Genomic DNA, 23,322 nt, shown 5'->3' with positions numbered 1-23,322 from the left:
TAGCCAGCTAGCCAGCTAGATAGCCAGCCAGCTAGATAGCCAGCTAGCCAGCTAGATAGTGAGATCGCTACAGGCCTACAGCTACCGCTATCGCTGTCGCTCTTGGGAGGAGAGAATGAAGTTACCATTTTACTATATTTTTTAAATAATATATTTACATATATATCATGTCAATATATTTTATGAATCTTCTTCTTTGCCTTTTAAGGGAAACGTATTGTGGCTCGAGTTAAACCTCCAATTTCCTTTCGATTTTTATATGCTTAGTTCTTTCGGTAAAGTCACGTTGAAGGGAAACAATAAAATAATAAAATATATATAAAACAATAAAAAAATTCTCACGACGTTTCGACCATCTTGGCTTTTGTGGCACGGACGATCGGTGACACTCACTGACGTCACGCACGAGCGGTGACACTCACTGACGTCACAGACGAGCTGTGACACTCAACGACGTCACGCACGAGCGGTGACACCCACTGACGTCACGCACGAGCGGTGACACTCACTGACGTCACGCACGAGCGGTGACACTCACTGACGTGAGCACGAGCGGTGACACTCACTGACGTCACGCACGAGCGGTGACACTCACCGACGTCACGCACGAGCGGTGACACTCACGGACGTCACTCGCGAGCGGTGACACTGACGTCACGCGCGAGCGGTGACACCGACGTCACGGACGAGCTGTGACACTCACTGACGTCACGGACGAGCGGTGACACTCACGGACGTCACTCAGTGTGGGGTGTTTTTTTCGCAGTATAAATTTTGTGGTGATGCACACACAGACAAAGCTCCCCCAGGTAGCCTCTAGCAGGGCTGTCGGGGCAAGTGCTGCTAGTGGCGAGTAGCACCACCTATGATGTACACACAGGCAAAGCTCCCCCAGGTAGCCTCTAGCAGGGCTGCAGGGGCAAGTGCTGCTAGTGGCGAGAAGCACCACCTATGATGTACACACAGACAAAGCTCCACCAGGTAGCCTCTAGCAGGGCTGTAGGGGCAAGTGCTGCTAGTGGCGAGTAGCACCACCTATGATGCACACACAGACAAAGCTCCCCTAGGTAGCCTCTAATAGGGCTGAAGGGACAAGTTATTTAGTGAGTAGCAGCACCTATGAAGGCTGGCAACTGTGGCTATACATGAGGGGGTGGGTGGCCAGCACCACGCCCGGCCGCCTTTGTCTCCCTAGTGGCGATGTTTTACACACCGCACCAGGTATTCGTTTGAGGCCGAGTCGACCTAGGGGAGACCCAGGACCGGTGAAGATAATCGTCTCCGGTTTTGGCCCGGAGAAAGAATCGAACCCGGGTCAACGGGTTCGTAGCCCAGCGTAGCGATAACCACTACACCCACCACTCCCTACACAGACACACACACAGTTATACACACGTACACAATACACAGGTACACACACAAACACACGTACACAATACACAAGTACACACACAAACACACGTACACAATACACAGGTACACACACACACGTACACAATACACAGGTACACACACACACACGTACAAAATACACAGGTACACACACACACGTACACAATACACATGTACACACACACACGTACACAATACACAGGCACACACACACACGTACACAATACACAGGTACATACACACACACGTACACAAAACACAGGAACACACGTACACAATACACAGGTACACACACACGTACACAATACACAGGTACACACACACACGTACACAATACACAGGTACACACACACGTACACAATACACAGGTACACACACACACACACACGTACACAATACACAGGTACACACACACACGTACACAATACACAGGTACACACACACAATACACAGGTACACACACACGTACACAATACACAGGTACACACGCACACGTACATAATACACAGGTGCACACACACACGTACACAATACACAGGTACACACACACACGTACACAATACACAGGTACACACACACACGTACACAATGCACAGGTACACACACACACAAGTACACAATACACAGGTACACACACACGTACACAATAAACAGGTACACACACATACAGGTACACAATACACAGGTACACACACACACTTACACAATACACAGGTACACACACACGTACACAATACACAGGTACACACACACACAGTACACAATACACAGGTACACGCACACACGTACACAACAACAACAACAACAACCGCCATTCGCCACTAAGTGGCGGTGACGTCACCACGACGCTTGTGCCAGGCTATGTGCACCCTGAGGCCACGTGAAGTGTCGAACGCCCGCTGGCAGGAGGTCACGGGGCAGACCCAGGTGCCACGGGTCGACTGACTGAGATGACTGGCTGATGCACCACCTGTGCCCCCTACTGTGCCAACCTGCTGTGCTTTAGCCACCCGGCGCTCCGCTCGCTGTTGTGAGCGTCGCTCCTCCGCCCTCCGTTGTTGTTGGAGGGCGACTGCCTCCAACTGCCCAGTAGCATCCTTCACGAGCCTCCTCCACAGAGGCCGATCTTGACACCGCTGGTACCAGTCATCGGCAAGTCCACTCAGCTCCACGTCCTCCTGTACCACATCACTCCATCTCTTCTCTAGCCCGTGCCGCGCCCGCTTAGCCCCCTCAATCCGGCCAAACAAAAGCTGTTTCGGCATGCGGTGGCTGGGCATGCGGGCTACATGACCCAGCCATCGCAGCCTTGCCTGCCGGAGGAGCTCACCGATGGGACCCTGCCCAGATCTTTCAAGGATTTGTGAGCTCCTCACACAATCCAGTCTGGTTAAACCCAGGATGGATCGTAGGCAGGTCAGCCTAAATGTTTCTAACCGGCGAAGATGTTCCATTAGGGGGGTCCACGTTTCGCAAGCGTAGAGAAGGGAGGGAATGACCGTGGCCGAGAAGACCTGAAGCTTAGTGCGGAGCGACAGACCAGGTAGCTTCCACACAGCGTTACGCAACCGATGAAAAGATATTGCCGCTCGACTGATTCGGAGTGAGACCTCTGCTGTTAAACTGGAGCCAGTCATAAGCACACTGCCCAGGTATGGGAAACTCTCCACTCTCTCCACAACTGCCCCATCACCGATTGGGAGTTGTGGGGGTGGAGTGTCCGATGGTACAAAATACCCAGGCAGGTGCTTAGTTTTGGTGGGGCTGATGGTAAGGCCCCACCTCTTAGTGGCACGCTCCAGTCTCAGCAGCAGCGTCTCCAACTCCTCCTCTGACTGAGCAGCTATTACCAAGTCATCAGCATACATAACGTGGTTGAGCAATAGGGAGCCATCCCTTGACCGCACCCGGGCATCGATTAGCCTCCCATTATATCTGTACCATATGGAGATTCCCCCGGTACAGCTATTGAAGGCTTCACGAACTACGTGGTCAAAATAGATGTTAAATAATGTGGGAGCCAGAGGACATCCCTGTCGCACCCCAAGGTGTACAGGGAATGGCTCTGACTCCCGGCCACGTAGTTTTACCCGGGCCCGCTCACCATCATGAAGGTCCTTAATGATCGTGAGCAGAGGGTCAGGTACTCCAAAAGCACGAAGAACGACCCAGAGCCCAGGCCTACTGATGGTATCATAGGCCTTGACCAGGTCAATAAAGCAGAGATGTATTGTGTACACAGGTACACACACACACAGTACACAATACACAGGTACACACACACACAGTACACAATACACAGGTACACACACACAGTACACAATACACAGGCACACACACACGTACACAATACACAGGTACACACACACACGTACCCAATACACAGGTACACACACACGTACACAATACACAGGTACACACACACACGTACACAATACACAGGTACACACACACGTACACAATACACAGGTACACAAACCATTACCACACACCTGGTAATGGTGTCTTTATTGCCTTAAAAGGTTTAGTGCGACTGATATATAACGTCTTTATTGAAATCATCATGAATCAGGATATGTTACTTATGACATCCATTACACACACACACGTACACAATACACAGGTACACACACACGTACACAGGTACACACACACAGTACACAATACACAGGTACACACACACACACGTACACAGGTACACACACACACGTACACAATACACAGGTACACACACACACACACAGTACACAATACACGGGTACACACACACACACACGTACACAACACACAGGTACACACACACGTACACAATACACAGGTACACACACACAGTACACAATACACAGGTACACACACACACGTACACAATACACAGGTACACACACACACACGTACACAATACACAGGTACACACACACGTACACAATCCACAGGTACACACACACACAGTACACAATACACAGGTACACACACACGTACACAATACACAGGTACACACACACGTACACAATACACAGGTACACACACACACGTACACAATACACAGGTAAACACACACACGTACACAATACACAGGTACACACACAGTACACAATACACACACACACGTACACAATACACACACACGTACACAATACACAGGCACACACACAGTACACAATACACAGTTACACACACAGTACACAATACACAAGTACACACACAGTACACAATACACAAGTACACACACACAGTACACAATACACAGGTACACACACAGTACACAATACACAGGTACACACACACACAATACACAGGTACAAACACACAATACACAGGTACATACACACAATACAAGGTACACACACAATACACAGGTACACACACACAATACACAGGTACACACACACACACGTACACAATACACAGGTACACACACACCCGTACCCAATACAATGGTACACACACACACACACACGTACACAATACACAGACACACATACACACACGTACACAATACACAGGTACACACACACACGTACACAATACACACACACACGTACACAATACACAGGCACACACACAGTACACAATACACAGGCACACACACACAGTACACTATACACAGGTACATACACAGTACACAATACACAGGTACACACACACAGTACACAATACACAGGTACACACACACGTACACAATACACAGGTACACACACACAAAACACAGGAACACACACACACGTACACAATACACACGTACACACACAGTACACAATACAAAGGTACACACTACACAGGTACACAATACACAGGTACACACTACACAGGTACACACACACACGTACACAATACACACACACAGTACACAATACACAGGCATACACACACAGTACACAATACACAGGTACACACACACGTACACAATACACAGGTACACACACACGTACACAATACACACACACAGTACACAATACACAGGTACACACACACACGGTACACAATACACAGGTACACACACACAGTACACAATGCACAGGCACACACACACAATACACAGGTACACACACACGTGGTAATTTAATCTTTATTGCCTTAAAAGGTTTAGTGCGACTGCTATATAACGTTTTTATTGAAATCATCATGAATCAGGATACGTTACTTATTACACCCATTACACACACACACGTACACAACACACAGGTACATACACACACGTACACAATACACGGGTACACACACACGTACACAATACACAGGTACACACACACGAAGTGCCTTGCCGCTAACCACTACACTACCATTCCCTACACAGACACACGCATAGTGATACACACGTACACAATACACAGGTACACACCCACACGTACACAATACACAGGTACACACACATACAGGTACACAATACACAGGTACACACACACACGTACACAATACACAGGTACACACACACACGTACACAATACACAGGTACACACACACGTACACAATACATAGGTACACACTACACAGGTACACAATACACAGGTACACACTACACAGGTACACAAACACAGTACACAACAACAACCGCCATTCGCCACTAAGTGGCGGTGACGTCACCACGACGCTTGTGCCAGGCTATGTGCACCCTGAGGCCACGTGAAGTGTCGAACGCCCGCTGGCAGGAGGTCACGGGGCAGACCCAGGTGCCACGGGTCGACTGACTGAGATGACTGGCTGATGCACCACCTGTGCCCCCTACTGTGCCAACCTGCTGTGCTTTAGCCACCCGGCGCTCCGCTCGCTGTTGTGAGCGTCGCTCCTCCGCCCTCCGTTGTTGTTGGAGGGCGACTGCCTCCAACTGCCCAGTAGCATCCTTCACGAGCCTCCTCCACAGAGGCCGATCTTGACACCGCTGGTACCAGTCATCGGCAAGTCCACTCAGCTCCACGTCCTCCTGTACCACATCACTCCATCTCTTCTCTAGCCCGTGCCGCGCCCGCTTAGCCCCCTCAATCCGGCCAAACAAAAGCTGTTTCGGCATGCGGTGGCTGGGCATGCGGGCTACATGACCCAGCCATCGCAGCCTTGCCTGCCGGAGGAGCTCACCGATGGGACCCTGCCCAGATCTTTCAAGGATTTGTGAGCTCCTCACACAATCCAGTCTGGTTAAACCCAGGATGGATCGTAGGCAGGTCAGCCTAAATGTTTCTAACCGGCGAAGATGTTCCATTAGGGGGGTCCACGTTTCGCAAGCGTAAAGAAGGGAGGGAATGACCGTGGCCGAGAAGACCTGAAGCTTAGTGCGGAGCGACAGACCAGGTAGCTTCCACACAGCGTTACGCAACCGATGAAAAGATATTGCCGCTCGACTGATTCGGAGTGAGACCTCTGCTGTTAAACTGGAGCCAGTCATAAGCACACTGCCCAGGTATGGGAAACTCTCCACTCTCTCCACAACTGCCCCATCACCGATTGGGAGTTGTGGGGGTGGAGTGTCCGATGGTACAAAATACCCAGGCAGGTGCTTAGTTTTGGTGGGGCTGATGGTAAGGCCCCACCTCTTAGTGGCACGCTCCAGTCTCAGCAGCAGCGTCTCCAACTCCTCCTCTGACTGAGCAGCTATTACCAAGTCATCAGCATACATAACGTGGTTGAGCAATAGGGAGCCATCCCTTGACCGCACCCGGGCATCGATTAGCCTCCCATTATATCTGTACCATATGGAGATTCCCCCGGTACAGCTATTGAAGGCTTCACGAACTACGTGGTCAAAATAGATGTTAAATAATGTGGGAGCCAGAGGACATCCCTGTCGCACCCCAAGGTGTACAGGGAATGGCTCTGACTCCCGGCCACGTAGTTTTACCCGGGCCCGCTCACCATCATGAAGGTCCTTAATGATCGTGAGCAGAGGGTCAGGTACTCCAAAAGCACGAAGAACGACCCAGAGCCCAGGCCTACTGATGGTATCATAGGCCTTGACCAGGTCAATAAAGCAGAGATGTAGGTCTTGTTGGAATTCCCTACACCTCTGCTCTAGCAGACGGACAGAAAATATGGCATCTGTGCAGGACCGCCCTTTCCTGAAACCGCATTGGGGCTCCGCAAGCCTCTCCTCAGCGTGCCTGGCAAGGCGATGCTGAATAATCCTTGCCAGGACCTTTCCCGGCACACTGAGGAGTGAGATGCCCCTGTAGTTGTTACAGTCTGTGCGGTCCCCCTTCTTAAAAAGGGGGACCACCAGGGCATCCTTCCAATCCTGCGGAACCCGTCCAGTGGTCCAGACTGTTGTTATGATGTCATATAGGGCAGTCTGTGCACAAACGCCACCCTCCCTCAGCATTTCGCTTGGGAGATCATCTCTGCCCGCTGCCTTTCCTGGTCTCAGACTCCGTATCGCCTTCAATACTTCCTCAGCAGATGGCACCTCAGCCAGCCACTCACAGGGGGTGACTTCATCCAATATTTGAGGCACCGCAGCCTCAGCAGGGTCATCCTCACTTTGTGCCACGATGTTTTCCTGGCTGTGGGATTTTCCCTCCCCCAGGACCTCACAGAAATGCTCAGCAAATCTGCGAACCTGTTCCTGGGGGTCGGAAATTGGATCACCGTTTTTTCCCCTAATGATGGTAATAGGTGTGGCGCTGCAGGTTACTTTTTTGATGGAGTTAAATAGCGATTTGTGATCACGGGCCACTGAGGCAGACTCCATCTCCTCAGCAACCCGCGACCACCACCCATCCTTGCAGCGCCTCACGGCTCTCCGAACCTCCGAGCGAAGGCTGCGGTAAGCCTCCTCATTCTCTGACGTGGGATTCTGTAGCCGATGACAGTGGGCCTGTCGCTTTTTCTCAACCATCCTGAACAACTCCTCTGTCATCCAGGGTGTCTGGGGAGGTCTGGACCGCGTACCCAAAGCAGCCATTGCAGCTGCATGAGTCACAGTCCTAAACCTCGCCCATTTACCCTCGACATCAGGAGGAGTCGGGGACGATGCCAATCCCAGCCGCAAGCGATGATGAAATTCTCGCTTGCAACTTTCATCAGATAACTGAGACCAGGCCACTTTAGGTTGGAATGGGGTCCTGGGTGTACACCCACCACCGGAGTGGAAGAATGGCAGGCGCATCTTACAGATGACTAGTCGATGGTCAGAGGGCAGATCAGCTCCACGGTAGGTCCTGGTGTCAAGGACATGGGCTCGCATTCGCTGGTCCGTCACTATGTAGTCCAGCAGATGTTCTTGCTTGGACCCGGCATGCATCCATGATGTTGTGTGGATGCGCCGATGCCGGAACAGCGTGTTGGTAATTACAAGCCCATGGGCTGCACAAAAATCTAGCAGCCTCCTACCGTTGTTATTGAGCTGATCTGGCCCATGCCCTCCAATCACTCCAGACCAGGTGCCAGTATCATGACCAACTCGGGCATTGAAGTCACCCAACATGATGACTCTATCCCGAGGGGCCACTTTAGCCAGCACCTGTGACAGGAGGTCATAGAAGGCATCTGACTCATCGGCTTTGCCTGCATCCCTCCACGGATGTTCATCTTCGGTGGGGGCATAAGTAACCACGACCACCATTCCTCGCCTCCGGTTGATGGGAAGGCGAGCCCAAAGTAGCCTGGGGCTTACAGCTTCCCACACCTCACCGCCACGCTCCCACGCCCCCTTCATTCTTTTGTTCAAAAGAAGACCCACACCCTGTTGTTTGGCAGTCTGCTGCCCCGAGTAGAGGACTGTCCACCCCTCATGGTGGCAGGAGCCAGAGCCGGTCCACCGGACCTCCTGAATGCCGCATAGATCCATGCGGTACCGGTCCAGCTCCCGACAGAGGAGTGGCAGCCTCTCCTCTGCAGTGAGCGTTCAAACATTCCACGTGGCCACCCGTAGTGGCTTTTCGTTGTTTCTGGAGTAGCCCCGAGGGTAGGTATTCAATCTCCTGGCTCCGCCAATTGGGGTTTGGCCAGGAGACGTCATAGACGCCTGGCCCCCCGGGGCCTCCGGCACAAGCTTAGTTGTTACATATTTCACTTTAATTCGTGGTTTTGTGGTAATTAATTGAAGGTGGAGGGGTTACCAGCCCCTCGCACCCGTCCAGAGCCCCCGTTTAGCCCCTGTGGTGGACACATATGCCATGAGGGGAGGAGCCAATCAAAATTGGAACTCCCCCCACAGCACTGTCCACGACAGAGTTGCCCGTCCGGCACCGCGAGGAGGTAGGGGGTTGTTTTGCCGGACAATACACAGGTACACACACACACAGTACACAATACACAGGTACACACACAGTACACAATACACAGGCACACACACACACGTACACAATACACAGGTACACACACACACGTACACAATGCACAGGTACACACACACGTACTCAATACACAGGTACACACACACACGTACACAATACACAGGTACACACACGTACACAATACACAGGTACACACACACGTACAAAATACACAGTTACACACGTACACAATACACAGGTACACACACACGTACACAATGCACAGGTACACACACAGTACACAATACACAGGTACACACACACGTACACAATACACACACGTACACAATACACACGCACACAATACACAGGCACACACACAGAGTTCACAATACAGAGTTACACACACACACAGTACACAATACACAAGTACACACACACAGTACACAATACACAAGTACACACACAGTACACAATACACAAGTACACACACAGTACACAATACACAGGTACACACACACAGTACACAATACACAGGTACACACACAATAAACAGGTACACACACAATACACAGGTACACACACACAATACACAGGAACACACACACAATACACAGGTACACACACACACGTACACAATGCACAGGTACACACACGTACCCAATACACAGGTACACACACACACACGTACACAATACACAGGCACACATACACACACGTACACAATACACAGGTACACACACACGTACACAATTCACTGGTACACACACAGTACACAATACACAGGTACACACACAGTACACAATACACAGGTACACACTACACAGGTACACAATACACAGGTACACACTACACAGGTACACACACACGTACACAATACACACACACAGTACACAATACACAGGCACACACACACAGTACACAATACACAGGTACACACACACACGGTACACAATACACAGGTACACACACACAGTACACAATGCACAGGCACACACACACAATACACAGGTACACACACACACGTGGTAATGGTGTCTTTATTGCCTTAAAAGGTTTAGTGCGACTGCTATATAACGTTTTTATTGAAATCATCATGAATCAGGATACGTTACTTATTACACCCATTACACACACACACGTACACAACACACAGGTACATACACACACGTACACAATACACGGGTACACACACACGTACACAATACACAGGTACACACACACACACACGTACACAATACACAGGTACACACACACGTGGTAATGGTGTCTTTATTGCCTTAATAGGTTTAGTGCGACTGCTATATAACTTCTTTATCGAAATCATCATGAATCAGGATACGTTACTTATTACACCCATTACACACACAATACACAGGTACACATACACGCACACAATACACACGCACACGTACACAATACACAGGCACACACACACAGTACACTATACACAGGTACACACACAGTACACAATACACAGGTACACACACATGTACACAATACACAGGTACGCACACACATGTACACAATACACAGGTACACACACACGTACACAATACACAGGTACACACACACGCACACACACAGTACACTATACACAGGTACACACACACACAGTACACAATACACAGGTACACACACACGTACACAATACACACACACAGTACACAATACACAGGTACACACACGTACACAATACACAGGCACACACACACGTGGTAATGGTGTCTTTATTGCCTTCAAAGGTTTGATGCGACTGCTATATAACGTCTTTATTGAAATCATCATGAATCAGGATACGTTACTTATTACATCCATTACACACACACACGTACACAAACAAAGATAACAAAGATCCCCCATATAGCCTTAACAAACTGTAGGGGCAAGTGCTGTTAGCGAGCACCTATGAAGGCTGGAACGGTACACGAGGGGGTGGGTGGCCAACACCACGCCAGACCGCCTTTGTCTCCCTAGTGGCGATGTTTACACACCGCACCAGTTACTCATTTGAGGCTGAGTAGACCTAGGGGAGGCCCGGGACCGGTTCAGATAATCGTCACTGGTGTTGGCCGTGAGCGGGAATCGAACCCGGGTCGCCAGGTTCATAGCGCAGCGTAGCGCTAACCGCTACACTACCGCTCCCCACAACGTACACAATACACAGGTACACACACACACACACAATACACAGGTACACACACACACACACACGAAGTGCCTTGCCACAAATGAACCGCAATTCCCTCGCCCATCTCGGTCAAGGAGCATGAACCATCGTCACGCCAACTCCTCCGGTCATCCTTGCAACAGCAGTAGCAGCAGCAGCGGCAGCGGCTTTCGGATTGCCATCGGACAAAGACGGCGGTCACCGCTTCATCGCTACGGAACCTTCCAGACGCGCTCCCGCGCCCGTCTGGAACGCTCTCCCTCCCGATATCAGGAAGCCATCGGGAGATGCGCACGCTTCGAAATCATCATCATCATCATCACCAGTTTAACACGTAGTAGGCTTTCGCGACCATTATTATTCATAATAAAGGTTTTTGGGTTAGATCGCGTTTATTTATAAATGTGTCGTAACCCTCCACCACCCGACACGGCCAATCAGCAAATGTGGATTAACTCTTCAACACACCGGTGGGCTAAAGTAGTGAACTATTTTGTCTTTTGTCAACGTGACACTTTTTTGTTTTGCCGATTGGCCGTGTCGGGTGGTGGAGGGTTACGACACATTTATAAATCAACGCGATCTAACCCAACAAAAACCTTGATTATGAATCATCATCATCATCACCATCCGGATTTGACAAGCCCGTTGCTTCACGGACCTGCTCGCTGTCGCGTTCCGTTCCGTTGTATTCATCTCGCCCCACCGGCGTAACCTCCCGATTGGAGCGCGCTGTTGGCTACGTACGGCGCCGACGGCGTTCAACGTGAGCCGTACGTCCCGAACGCCTCTCCCTTCGCGCCTTTCAAAATCGTCGCCTGCACCGACGAACGGATCCCTTCGAACGGACACAGCGGGGGGGGGGGGAGGAGCGGTCTGTCGTGCTTTCCAACCCACCGCCCCCCTCCCCGCCCCACTCCCTTGCACCTCCGATGAAGTCTACGTCAAGGTGCGAAAGAAGAAGAATCAACTTCTTTGGTTTCTTTCGGTAAAGTCACCGCCACGTAGAATGAGAATGAAATAATAAATTGATGAAATAAAATAACGCGATAAAATATTCTCGCGACGTTTCGGGCCACAACGACACAAGCGGCCTTCATCAGGTGAAGGGACGAGACTGTCTGGAGGACAGCGCTGGAGTGAAAAATCCACGCTCAGATCGCGACCTTTAAGCTGTGTGAGAAGAAACAAAGCGCCTTGACAAAGGAATTAGCATATAATTTAGCATTGAAATGGCTGAGTGATTAGCTTGTGACTGTTCACAGAAATGGCTATGTTAAAGTTAAAGCATACACATCCGCAGAGGCACCCCTTGACAAAGGAATTAGCATAGAATTTAGCAATGAAATAGCTAAGTTAAAGCATACACATCTGCAGAGGCACCCCTTGACAAAGGAATTAGCATAGAATTTAGCATTGAAATAGCTAAGTTAAAGCATACACATCTGCAGAGGCACCCCTTGACAAAGGAATTAGCATAGAATTTAGCATTGAAATAGCTGAGTGATTAGCTTGTAACTGGTCACAGAAATAGCTTATTCATTCACAGAGGCACCTAGTACAAATCAAACAGGAGAATTTAGCATTGAAATAACTAGGCGAATTTAGCATTGAAATAACTGAGTGATTAGCTTGTGACTGGTCACAGAAATGGCTATGTTGAAGTCAAGGCCTACACATCTGAGCTATTCACAGTAACTGTGTATACACTACAATATATAATGAATACTACATAGTGAACCAATAAAAAACTAAAATATAAATGACCTCAATGTTATCAATAAACTATATATAAATTCTCCAATCAGCTAAGCTAAGGGACGAGACTGTCTGGAGGACAGCGCTGTCACCTGATGAAGGCCGCTTGTGTCGTTGTGGCCCGAAACGTCGTGAGAATTTTATTGGTGTTATTTTATTTTATCAATGTATTATTTTATTCTCATTCTACGTGGCGGTGACTTTACCGAAAGAACCAAAGAAGACGAATCCTCGCGGTCACGAAAGCTTTAAATCGAAGAAGATCAACGTACACACACACACACGCGCGCGCGTGCAGAGTACTACAACGCAGTGACGTGCGGCGAGGTCAGTGGCTGGCGAGGCACTGGCGAGTGTCAGAGCCAGATTCACACGCTGGCCTAACGGATGGGGGCGTGGCCACACGGATGGGGGGGGGCGTGGCCTCACGGATGGAGGGGGGGCGTGGCCTAGCTGAGGGGCGGCGGGGAGGGGGGGGCGTGTTAGGCACGTCCCGCCTCAGGTGAGGCAGACGTGATGGCTGCCTCCCCCCGGTGCTTTTCCATCGCAGTTTCACGACGAGGCCAGCGAGCCTGAACATCTTCGTACGCATTCGTGTATCACGTAAGTCTCCTGGGGTGTGGAAGGCGAGGGCATGGGACCAAGGCGCCCACAAACGTTACATTGGTCCGGTTACTGGAGGGGTTGCGCAATCAGAGGGGAGGCTGAGCTCGCCGCTGCCTCACCTCTCGTCTCTTCCTGCATTTGCGGCGGGGCTCGGCGAATTTGGCGATTTTGACTCTGAAAAAAATGATTGGAATCGTACGGAAATCACATTCATAACGCAGATCAGTGGGGGAAAAAAAAATCTCAATATTTATTTTATTATTATTATTATTATTTATTTTTTGTGTTACTTTCGTGACCGCTAATTTCACCGGAGCATGTGGCAGGTGAGGCCCTGCCTCTCCCCCTGCCTTCCCCTGACCGCACGTCCCTGCTACACCGTACGTTAATTAGGCACCCGTAAGTTAGCCCCCCCTCCCCCCATGTTGAAATTTTCACCGTGAGCGGTTCGCCTGCCCCTCCCCTCCCCCACCGGCTCCCCGAAGTCGGCCCGTCGCGCCGTTGTGTCGTCCGTGCCGGGTCACGTGACAACTTCCGGTCTCGCCCCATTGGCTCTGGTCACGATGACGTCACGCACGCCCCACCCACCTCCCCTCTCTCCACGGAAGGGGTCTGCCACTCCCCCACTCCTCCCCTCCACCCCAAAAGAAATGGTGGAGTGTCACCTGCGCGTGTGTCGTGATGTCTCACGCTCTAAACTATAAACTAAACTATTTGTTTTTGGTTATTTTGTCAAGGTGGTAAGGTCCCACTGAACAATGCTGTGCAGCTCTTCTTCAGAGGCGACCAGGCCATCAACAAATGCTTCGCGGCTCAACGAATCGGCCGATATCATCATCATCACCATGACGCGAACATTTATAAAGCCCCGCTGAGCCATGCTGTGTAGCGCTCTTTTGAGGAATTCATAGCCTGATGAAGACCGCTATGTGTTGCGATCGAAACGTTGCGAGCGTGTGTTTCGCTTAATTTATTTTCAATTCGTTTTAAAATTTGCATTTTATTTTTACTATTTTATTTGAGTGTGGGTTTTTTTTTTACATTTTATTATTTAAAATGTATTTATTATTTTAATTGTATTTTTTTATTTTTTTATTTCGACGTGACGTTACCGAAAAAACCAAGAATATAAAATTCCCGCAGTCGTCGCGGAAGTTTCACGTCAAAGTTTGCATTCATAGCCGAAGCCAGGTTACTCTAAAGAGTCGTGTTTCTCAAATGTGGAAAAACCTCAGGGGTGGGACACGGGAGAGAGAATAAAAATCCACGCGACCAACCACGGGGAGAGAGAGAGAGGCAAACGCAGGGTGCTTAAAAACAATGTTTTTTTTAACACTTCTGAGAATTTGCAACAAGTCGCGTAGGCGAAAAAATAAAACAACCAAAAATCACGACGTTTCGGCCACAACACAAGCGGCCTTCATCAGGTGAAGGGATCAGGCTGTCTCGAGGACAGCGCTGACCTCCAGACAGCCTGATCCCTTCACCTGATGAAGGCCGCTTGAGTTGTGGTCGAAACGTCGTGAATTTTGGTTGTTTTATTTTTTCACCGACGCGACTTTACCGAATAGAACCAAAGAGTGTGGATCCTTGCAGTCACGAAAGCTTCAAATCTAGAATTTGCAACAACACCGCAAGGGTTCTGGAGACCACCTGGAGCTGGCTCCGGGCGTTGGTTGACAACGATGACGAGCAATTGGGAGACTAAATTTTGATTTAAAGCTTTCGTGACTGCAGGGATTCATATTCTTGGTTCTTTCGGTAAAGTCACCACCACGTTAGAAGGGAAATAATGAAGCTATAAAAATATAAAACAATAAAATGATCACGACGTTTCGACTGCAACACCAAGCAGTCATCATCAGGTGTGAAAACCACAGCAAGAACAATTTGGTTTTCACACCTGATGATGATTGCTTTGTGTTGCAGTCGAAACGTCGTGACAATTTTATCGTTTAATATTTTTTTATTATTTTATTGCTTCCCTTCTATGTGACTTTACGGAAAGAACCAAGATTAATTGGGAGACTCTTTGACGTTTTGAAGCTATTAACATTCCACTTGTGATCATGTTACGGTGTTATTGTTACCAGCTCTTTTTCCATTAAAAAACGAGAGTCTCGTATAAGTGTTAAAAACTTTTTTTTTATTTTAAGCACCCTGTATACAGCAGCAGGCATAAGGATCAGGATCGAACCCACGACCTCCTGTATATGCGAGGCGTTTGCTATAGCCAGGTCGCTATCTGAAATATCACAGCTATTATAGCAGCTCGATAGTGGGCCTTACACGTGGTGGAATTAAAAAAAAATAGTTTAGAGTTCATCCGATTTAGGGGGCAAACGCCGTACCGTACTTAAAATCGACTTCGTTCGTGCAAGTTCGTGCAAAGTTCACCTGCAGATCACGCACGCCATCTCGCTCACAAAAACAGAGATCTCCCATGTAGCTTTGGCAGACTGTAGGGGCGAGTGCTGTTAGCGAGTAAGCACCACCTACGAAAGGCCGGCCACGGCACACGAGGGGGTGGGTGACCAGCACCACGCCCGGCCGCCTTTGTCTCCCTAGTGGCCATGTTTACTGCACTACACCAGGGACTCGTTTTTGAACCCGAGTCGACCTAGGGGAGGAGGCCCAGGACCGGTTCAGGTAATCGTCACCGGCGTTGGCCGTGAGCGGGAATCGAACTCGGGTCGCCGGCTTTGTAGCGGTAACCACGACACTATCACTCCCCACAGTGACCACCACGGTGGTGTTTAGTCAGCTAGGGTGACCTCTCAGTGGTCAGTAGAGTGACCACCACAGTGGTGTTTAGTCAGCTAGGGTGACTACTCAGTGGTCAGTAGAGTGACCTCCACGGTTGGTGTTTAGCCAGCTAGGGTGACCTCTCAGTGGTCAGTAGAGTGACCACCACGGTGGTGTTTAGCCAGCTAGGGTGACTACTCAGTGGTCAGTAGAGTGACCTCCATGGTGGTGTTTAGCCAGCTAGGGTGACTACTCAGTGGTCAGTAGAGTGACCACCACGGTGGTGTTTAGTCAGCTAGGGTGACCTCTCAGTGGTCAGTAGAGTGACCACCACGGCCGTGTTTAGTCAGCTAGGGTGACTACTCAGTGGTCAGTAGAGTGACCATCACGGTGGTGTTTAGCCAGCTAGGGTGTCTTCTCAGTGGTCAGTAGAGTGACAACTACAGCCGTATTTAGCCAGCTAGGGTGACTTCTCAGTGGTCAGTAGAGTGACCACCACGGTGGTGTTTAACCAGCTAGGGTGACTTCTCAGTGGTCAGTAGAGTGACCACCACGGTTGGTGTTTAGCCAGCTAGGGTGACTTCTCAGTGGTCAGTAGAGTGACCGCCACGGTGGTGTTTAGCCAGCTAGGGTGTCTTCTCAGTGGTCAGTAGAGTGACCACCACGGTGGTGTTTAGTCAGCTAGGGTGACTTCTCAGTGGTCAGTAGAGTGACAACTACAGCCGTATTTAGCCAGCTAGGGTGTCTTCTCAGTGGTCAGTAGAGTGACCACCACGGTGGTGTTTAGCCAGCTAGGGTGACTACTCAGTGGTCAGTAGAGTGACCTCCACGGTTGGTGTTTAGCCAGCTAGGGGGACTTCTCAGTGGTCAGTAGAGTGACCACCACGGTGGTGTTTAGCCAGCTAGGGTGACTACTCAGTGGTCAGTAGAGTGACCACCACGGTGGTGTTTAGCCAGCTAGGGTGACTACTCAGTGGTCAGTAGAGTGACCACCACGGTGGAGTTTAGTCAGCGAGGGTGACTACTCAGTGGTCAGTAGAGTGACCACCACGGTGGTGTTTAGCCAGCTAGGGTGACTACTCAGTGGTCAGTAGAGTGACCGTCACGGTGGTGTTTAGCCAGCTAGGGTGACTTCTCAGTGGTCAGTAGAGTGACCACCACGGTGGTGTTTAACCAGCTAGGGTGACTACTCCGTGGTCAGTAGAGTGACCGTCACGGTGGTGTTTAGCCAGCTAGGGTGACTTATCAGTGGTCAGTAGAGTGACCGTCACGGTGGTGTTTAGTCAGCTAGGGTGACTTCTCAGTGGTCAGTAGAGTGACAACTACAGCCGTGTTTAGCCAGCTAAGGTGACTTCTCAGTGGTCAGTAGAGTGACCACCACGGTGGTGTTTAGTCAGCTAGGGTGACTTCTCAGTGGTCAGTAGAGTGACAACTACAGCCGTGTTTAGCCAGCTAGGGTGACTACTCAGTGGTCAGTAGAGTGACCACCACGGTGGTGTTTAGTCAGCTAGGGTGACTTCTCAGTGGTCAGTAGAGTGACAACCACGGCCGTGTTTAGTCAGCTACGGTGACTTCTCAGTGGTCAGTAGAGTGGTCAGTAGAGTGGTCAGTAGGGTGACTTCTCAGTGGTCAGTAGAGTGACCACCACGGTGGTGTTTAACCAGCTAGGGTGGCCTCTCAGTGGTCAGTAGAGTGACCGTCACGGTGGTGTTTAGCCAGCTAGGGTGACTACTCAGTGGTCAGTAGAGTGACCACCACAGTGGTGTTTAGTCAGCTAGGGTGACTTCTCAGTGGTCAGTAGAGTGACCACCACGGTGGTGTTTAGTCAGCTAGGGTGACTTCTCAGTGGTCAGTAGAGTGACCACCATGGTGGTGTTTAGCCAGCTAGGGTGACCTCTCAGTGGTCAGTAGAGTGACCACCACAGTGGTGTTTAGTCAGCTAGGGTGACCTCTCAGTGGTCAGTAGAGTGACCACCACGGTGGTGTTTAGCCAGCTAGGGTGACTTCTCAGTGGTCAGTAGAGTGACCACCACGGCCGTGTTTAGTCAGCTAGGGTGACCTCTCAGTGGTCAGTAGAGTGACCACCACGGTTGGTGTTTAGCCAGCTAGGGTGACTTCTCAGTGGTCAGTAGAGTGACCACCACGGTTGGTGTTTAGCCAGCTAGGGTGACTTCTCAGTGGTCGGTAGAGTGACCACCACGGTGGTGTTTAGTCAGCCAGCGGTGACTTCTCAGTGGTCAGTAGAATGACCTCCATGGTGGTGTTTAGCCAGCTAGGGGGACTTCTCAGTGGTCAGTAGAGTGACCTCATGGTGGTGTTTAGTCAGCTAGGGTGACTACTCAGTGGTCAGTAGAGTGACCTCCATGGTGGTGTTTAGTCAGCTAGGGTGACCTCTCAGTGGTCAGTAGAGTGACCACCACGGTGGTGTTTAGTCAGCTAGGGTGACTTCTCAGTGGTCAGTAGAGTGACCACCACGGTTGGTGTTTAGCCAGCTAGGGTGACTTCTCAGTGGTCAGTAGAGTAACCACCACGGTGGAGTTTAGTCAGCTAGGGTGACTTCTCAGTGGTCAGTAGAGTGACCGTCACGGTGGTGTTTAGCCAGCTAGGGTGACTTCTCAGTGGTCAGTAGAGTGACCACCACGGTGGTGTTTAGTCAGCTAGGGTGTCTTCTCAGTGGTCAGTAGAGTGACCGTCACGGCCGTGTTTAGTCAGCTAGGGTGACTACTCAGTGGTCAGTAGAGTGACCACCACGGTTGGTGTTTAGTCAGCTAGGGTGTCTTCTCAGTGGTCAGTAGAGTGACCTCCATGGTGGTGTTTAGCCAGCTAGGGGGACTTCTCAGTGGTCAGTAGAGTGACCACCACGGTGGTGTTTAGTCAGCTAGGGTGACTACTCAGTGGTCAGTAGAGTGACCACCACGGTGGAGTTTAGCCAGCTAGGGGGACTTCTCAGTGGTCAGTAGAGTGACCACCACGGCCGTGTTTAGTCAGCTAGGGTGACTACTCAGTGGTCAGTAGAGTGACCACCACGGCCGTGTTTTGCCAGCTAGGGGGACTTCTCAGTGGTCAGTAGAGTGGTCAGTAGAGTGGTGTTTAGTCAGCTAGGGTGACATCTCAGTGGTCAGTAGAGTGACCACCACGGTTGGTGTTTAGTCAGCTAGGGTGACTACTCAGTGGTCAGTAGAGTGACCACCACGGTGGTGTTTAGCCAGCTAGGGTGACTACTCAGTGGTCAGTAGAGTGACCGTCACGGTGGTGTTTAGCCAGCTAGGGTGACTTCTCAGTGGTCAGTAGAGTGACCACCACGGTGGTGTTTAGCCAGCTAGGGTGACTTCTCAGTGGTCAGTAGAGTGACCACCACAGTGGTGTTTAGCCAGCTAGGGTGACCTCTCAGTGGTCAGTAGAGTGACCACCACGGTGGTGTTTAGCCAGCTAGGGTGACTTCTCAGTGGTCAGTAGAGTGACCACCACAGTGGTGTTTAGCCAGCTAGGGGGACTTCTCAGTGGTCAGTAGAGTGACCGTCACGGTGGTGTTTAGTCAGCTAGGGTGGCCTCTCAGTGGTCAGTAGAGTGACCACCACGGTGGTGTTTAGTCAGCTAGGGTGACTTCTCAGTGGTCAGTAGAGTGACAACTACAGCCGTGTTTAGCCAGCTAGGGTGACTTCTCAGTGGTCAGTAGAGTGACCACTACCACTGGTCAAGTATTCACCACATTGCATTTATAAAGGGGCACGGGGTGACCAGTGAGTTCTGAATTGGTCTGTTATAAGGCAGGGCAGCACTGCTAAGGGGTTGAGAGGCATGTGAACGCGAATCAGATGCGTGTCTAATAATTTCCTGAACAGGTTTAATTACGAAGAGACGGAACATTTAAAAACGCACACATTTTTAAAAAGTGTCAAAGGTTAGAGGGTGGTGGTGGTGGGTTGGGTCAGTCTGACGTCAGAATTCGGGGGGGAGTCTTAGCGAACGACCTCAGGGATTGGACGGATTCACGCAGCCATGCGATTGGCCGCCTACGTATCAATAATCTCTCACATCCGATTGGTCGATTGACTGCCCCCTCCACCGGCTGTGTTTGAGGTCAAGGTCACGTTGAGGTTTTAAATTTTTGTTGGTTAAAAAGAAAATCGTTGATGGACATTCCACATTCCTATGGCAACGGCTCAGGACGGATGCCAAAAAAGATCATTTGCACAAATAGGAGGTGGTGCCAATTCGTTTGTTTGTTGTTGTCGTCATCGACCGCTGGTAGGAGGACGAGGATGACGAGGATGACGAGGATGATGGGCCAAGTCAACTCTCTACGGCAGGAGTTGGAACCGCTTGTAGATAAAACCTCCACCCCCCCCCCCCCCCACGTACAGGTGAGTCTTTCACGTACAGGTGAGTCAACCTGTGCGTGGAAACGTCACCTACCAGGAGAGAGTCCTCCATCACCCACCTCACCTATCACCCCCCCCCCCTACCCACCCACCACCCCCCACCCCCCACCTCTACAGGTGAGCGCCGGCTGCCCAGGTGAGCAGCGATGCGAGGATGAGCAGGGAGGTGGTGAGGCCGGGCAACGGAGGGTGTTGGCCGGGCGCTGCAGCTGTGGGCGATGCTGTGGCCGGCGAGAGGGTGGTGGCGTTGGTGGTGGCGTTGGTGGTGGCGTTGGTGGAGGCGTTGGTGGAGGCGGTGGTGGTGGCGTTGGTGGAGGCGGTGGTGGTGGCGTTGGCGGTCCCCGTGTAGTAGACGGCACGGCTGCCCAGGTTCTGGACGGGGCGGAAGTTGTTGACCAGCGGCTCCTTCCCCTCGGCGTCGTAGTACAAGAGGGTGCGGAACAGATCCAGCTGTGGGGCGGTGCGGGCAGGTGAGAAGTTCGGGCAGCGGTTTACCACACAACAACAACAACAACCGCCATTCGCCACTAAGTGGCGGTGACGTCACCACAACGCTTGTGCCAGGCTAGGTGCACCTTCAGGCCACGTCAAGTGTCGAACACCCGCTGGCAGGAAGTCAAGGGTCAAGGGGCAGACCCGGGTGCCACGGGTCGACTGACTGAGATGACCGAGATGGCTGGCTGATGCACCACCTGTGCCCCCTACTGTGCCGACCTGCTGTGCTTTAGCCACCCGGCGCTCCGCTCGTTGTTGTGAGCGTCGCTCCTCCGCCCTCCGTTGTTGTTGGAGGGCGACTACCTCCAACTGCCCAGTAGCGTCCTTCACGAGCCTCCTCCACAGAGGCCGATCTTGACACCGCTGGTACCGGTCATTGGCAAGTCCACTCAGCTCCACGTCCTCCTGTACCACATCACTCCATCTCTTCTCTAGCCTGTGCCGCGCGAGTTTAGCCCCCTCGATCCGGCCGAACAAAAGCTGTTTGGGCATGCGGTGGCTGGGCATGAGGGCTACATGACCCAGCCATCGCAGCCTTGCCCGCCGGAGGAGCTCACCGATGGGACCTTGCCCAGATCTTTCAAGGGATTTGTGAGCTCCTCACACAATCCAGTCTGGTTAAACCTAGGATGGATCGTAGGCAGGCCAGCCTAAATGTTTCTAACCGGCGACGATGTTCCATTAGGGGGGGTCCACGTTTCGCAAGCGTAGAGAAGGGAGGGAACGACCGTGGCCGAGAAGACCCGAAGCTTAGTGTGAAGCGACAGACCAGGTAGCTTCCACACAGCGTTACGCAACCGATGAAAAGATATTGGCGCTCGACTGATTCGGAGTGGGACCTCTGCTGTTAAACTGGAGCCGGTCCAGGACCACATACACACACACTAACACACACACTAACACACACACACACTAACACACACTAACACACACTAACACACACACTAACAAAGACAAAGACAAAGATCCCCCGTATAGCCTGTAACAGACTGTAGGGGCAAGTGCTGTTAGCGAGCACCTATGAAGGCCGGAACGGTACACGAGGGGGTGGGTGGCCAGCACCACGCCCGACCGCCTTTGTCTCCCTAGTGGCAATGTTTACACACTGCACCAGGTACTCATTTGAGGCTGAGTCGACCTAGGGGAGGCCCGGGACCGGTTCAGATAATCGTCACTGGTGTTGGCCGTGAGCGGGAATCGAACCCGGGTCGCCAGGTTCATAGCGCAGCGCGCTAACCGCTACACTACCGCTCCCCACCTAACACACACACTAACACACACTAACACACACACACTAACACACACACACTAACACACACACACACTAACACACACACACACACTAACACACACACTAACACACACACTAACACACACACTAACACACACACTAACACACACTCCACACCTGTGCCTGCCCCAGAAAGAGTGGCGCCTGGAAGACGCTCCAGATCACCGACTCGTCGCAAGTGGGCGTCGTGAGGGAGCCGCTGTATCGGTAGAAGGGCCCGGCAATCGACGATTCGAGCGCTCCGGGGACAAACGACTGCAGGCTCGGGGCCATCACGCTGCT

At 51.0% G+C, this 23,322-nt stretch overlaps 1 protein-coding gene across 1 annotated transcript; it reads right to left on the bottom strand.

The window, feature by feature from the left end:
• Window positions 1–21,355: 21,355 nt before the first annotated feature.
• LOC142907296 (receptor-type tyrosine-protein phosphatase gamma-like) lies at window positions 21,356–23,322 on the bottom strand. Its single transcript, XM_076056624.1, has 2 exons — window positions 23,158–23,322; window positions 21,356–21,704 (listed from the first exon to the last, which is right to left on the bottom strand). The coding sequence occupies exons 1-2, from the start codon at window positions 23,311–23,313 to the stop codon at window positions 21,366–21,368; spliced, it is 495 nt and encodes a 164-aa protein (XP_075912739.1). The 5' UTR covers window positions 23,314–23,322; the 3' UTR covers window positions 21,356–21,365.

This window comes from Petromyzon marinus, chromosome 77 (genome assembly GCF_048934315.1).
Source record: "Petromyzon marinus isolate PM22_M1 ecotype Great Lakes invasive population chromosome 77, UKy_Petmar_22M1.pri1.0, whole genome shotgun sequence".
Taxonomy (NCBI): Eukaryota; Metazoa; Chordata; class Hyperoartia; order Petromyzontiformes; family Petromyzontidae; genus Petromyzon; species Petromyzon marinus.
Note: the sequence above shows the minus strand (reverse complement) of the source record. Positions and strands in the feature narration are given on the sequence as shown.

Excerpts from the sequence above, each read along its gene's own strand:
- LOC142907296 (XM_076056624.1), bottom strand. The coding sequence starts at position 23,313 with ATGGCCCCGAGCCTGCAGTCGTTTGTCCCCGGAGCGCTCGAATCGTCG. Across the intron at positions 21,705-23,157 it reads TCTTTCTGGGGCAGGCACAG|CTGGATCTGTTCCGCACCCT; the intron begins GTGTGGAGTGTG and ends ACCGCCCCACAG.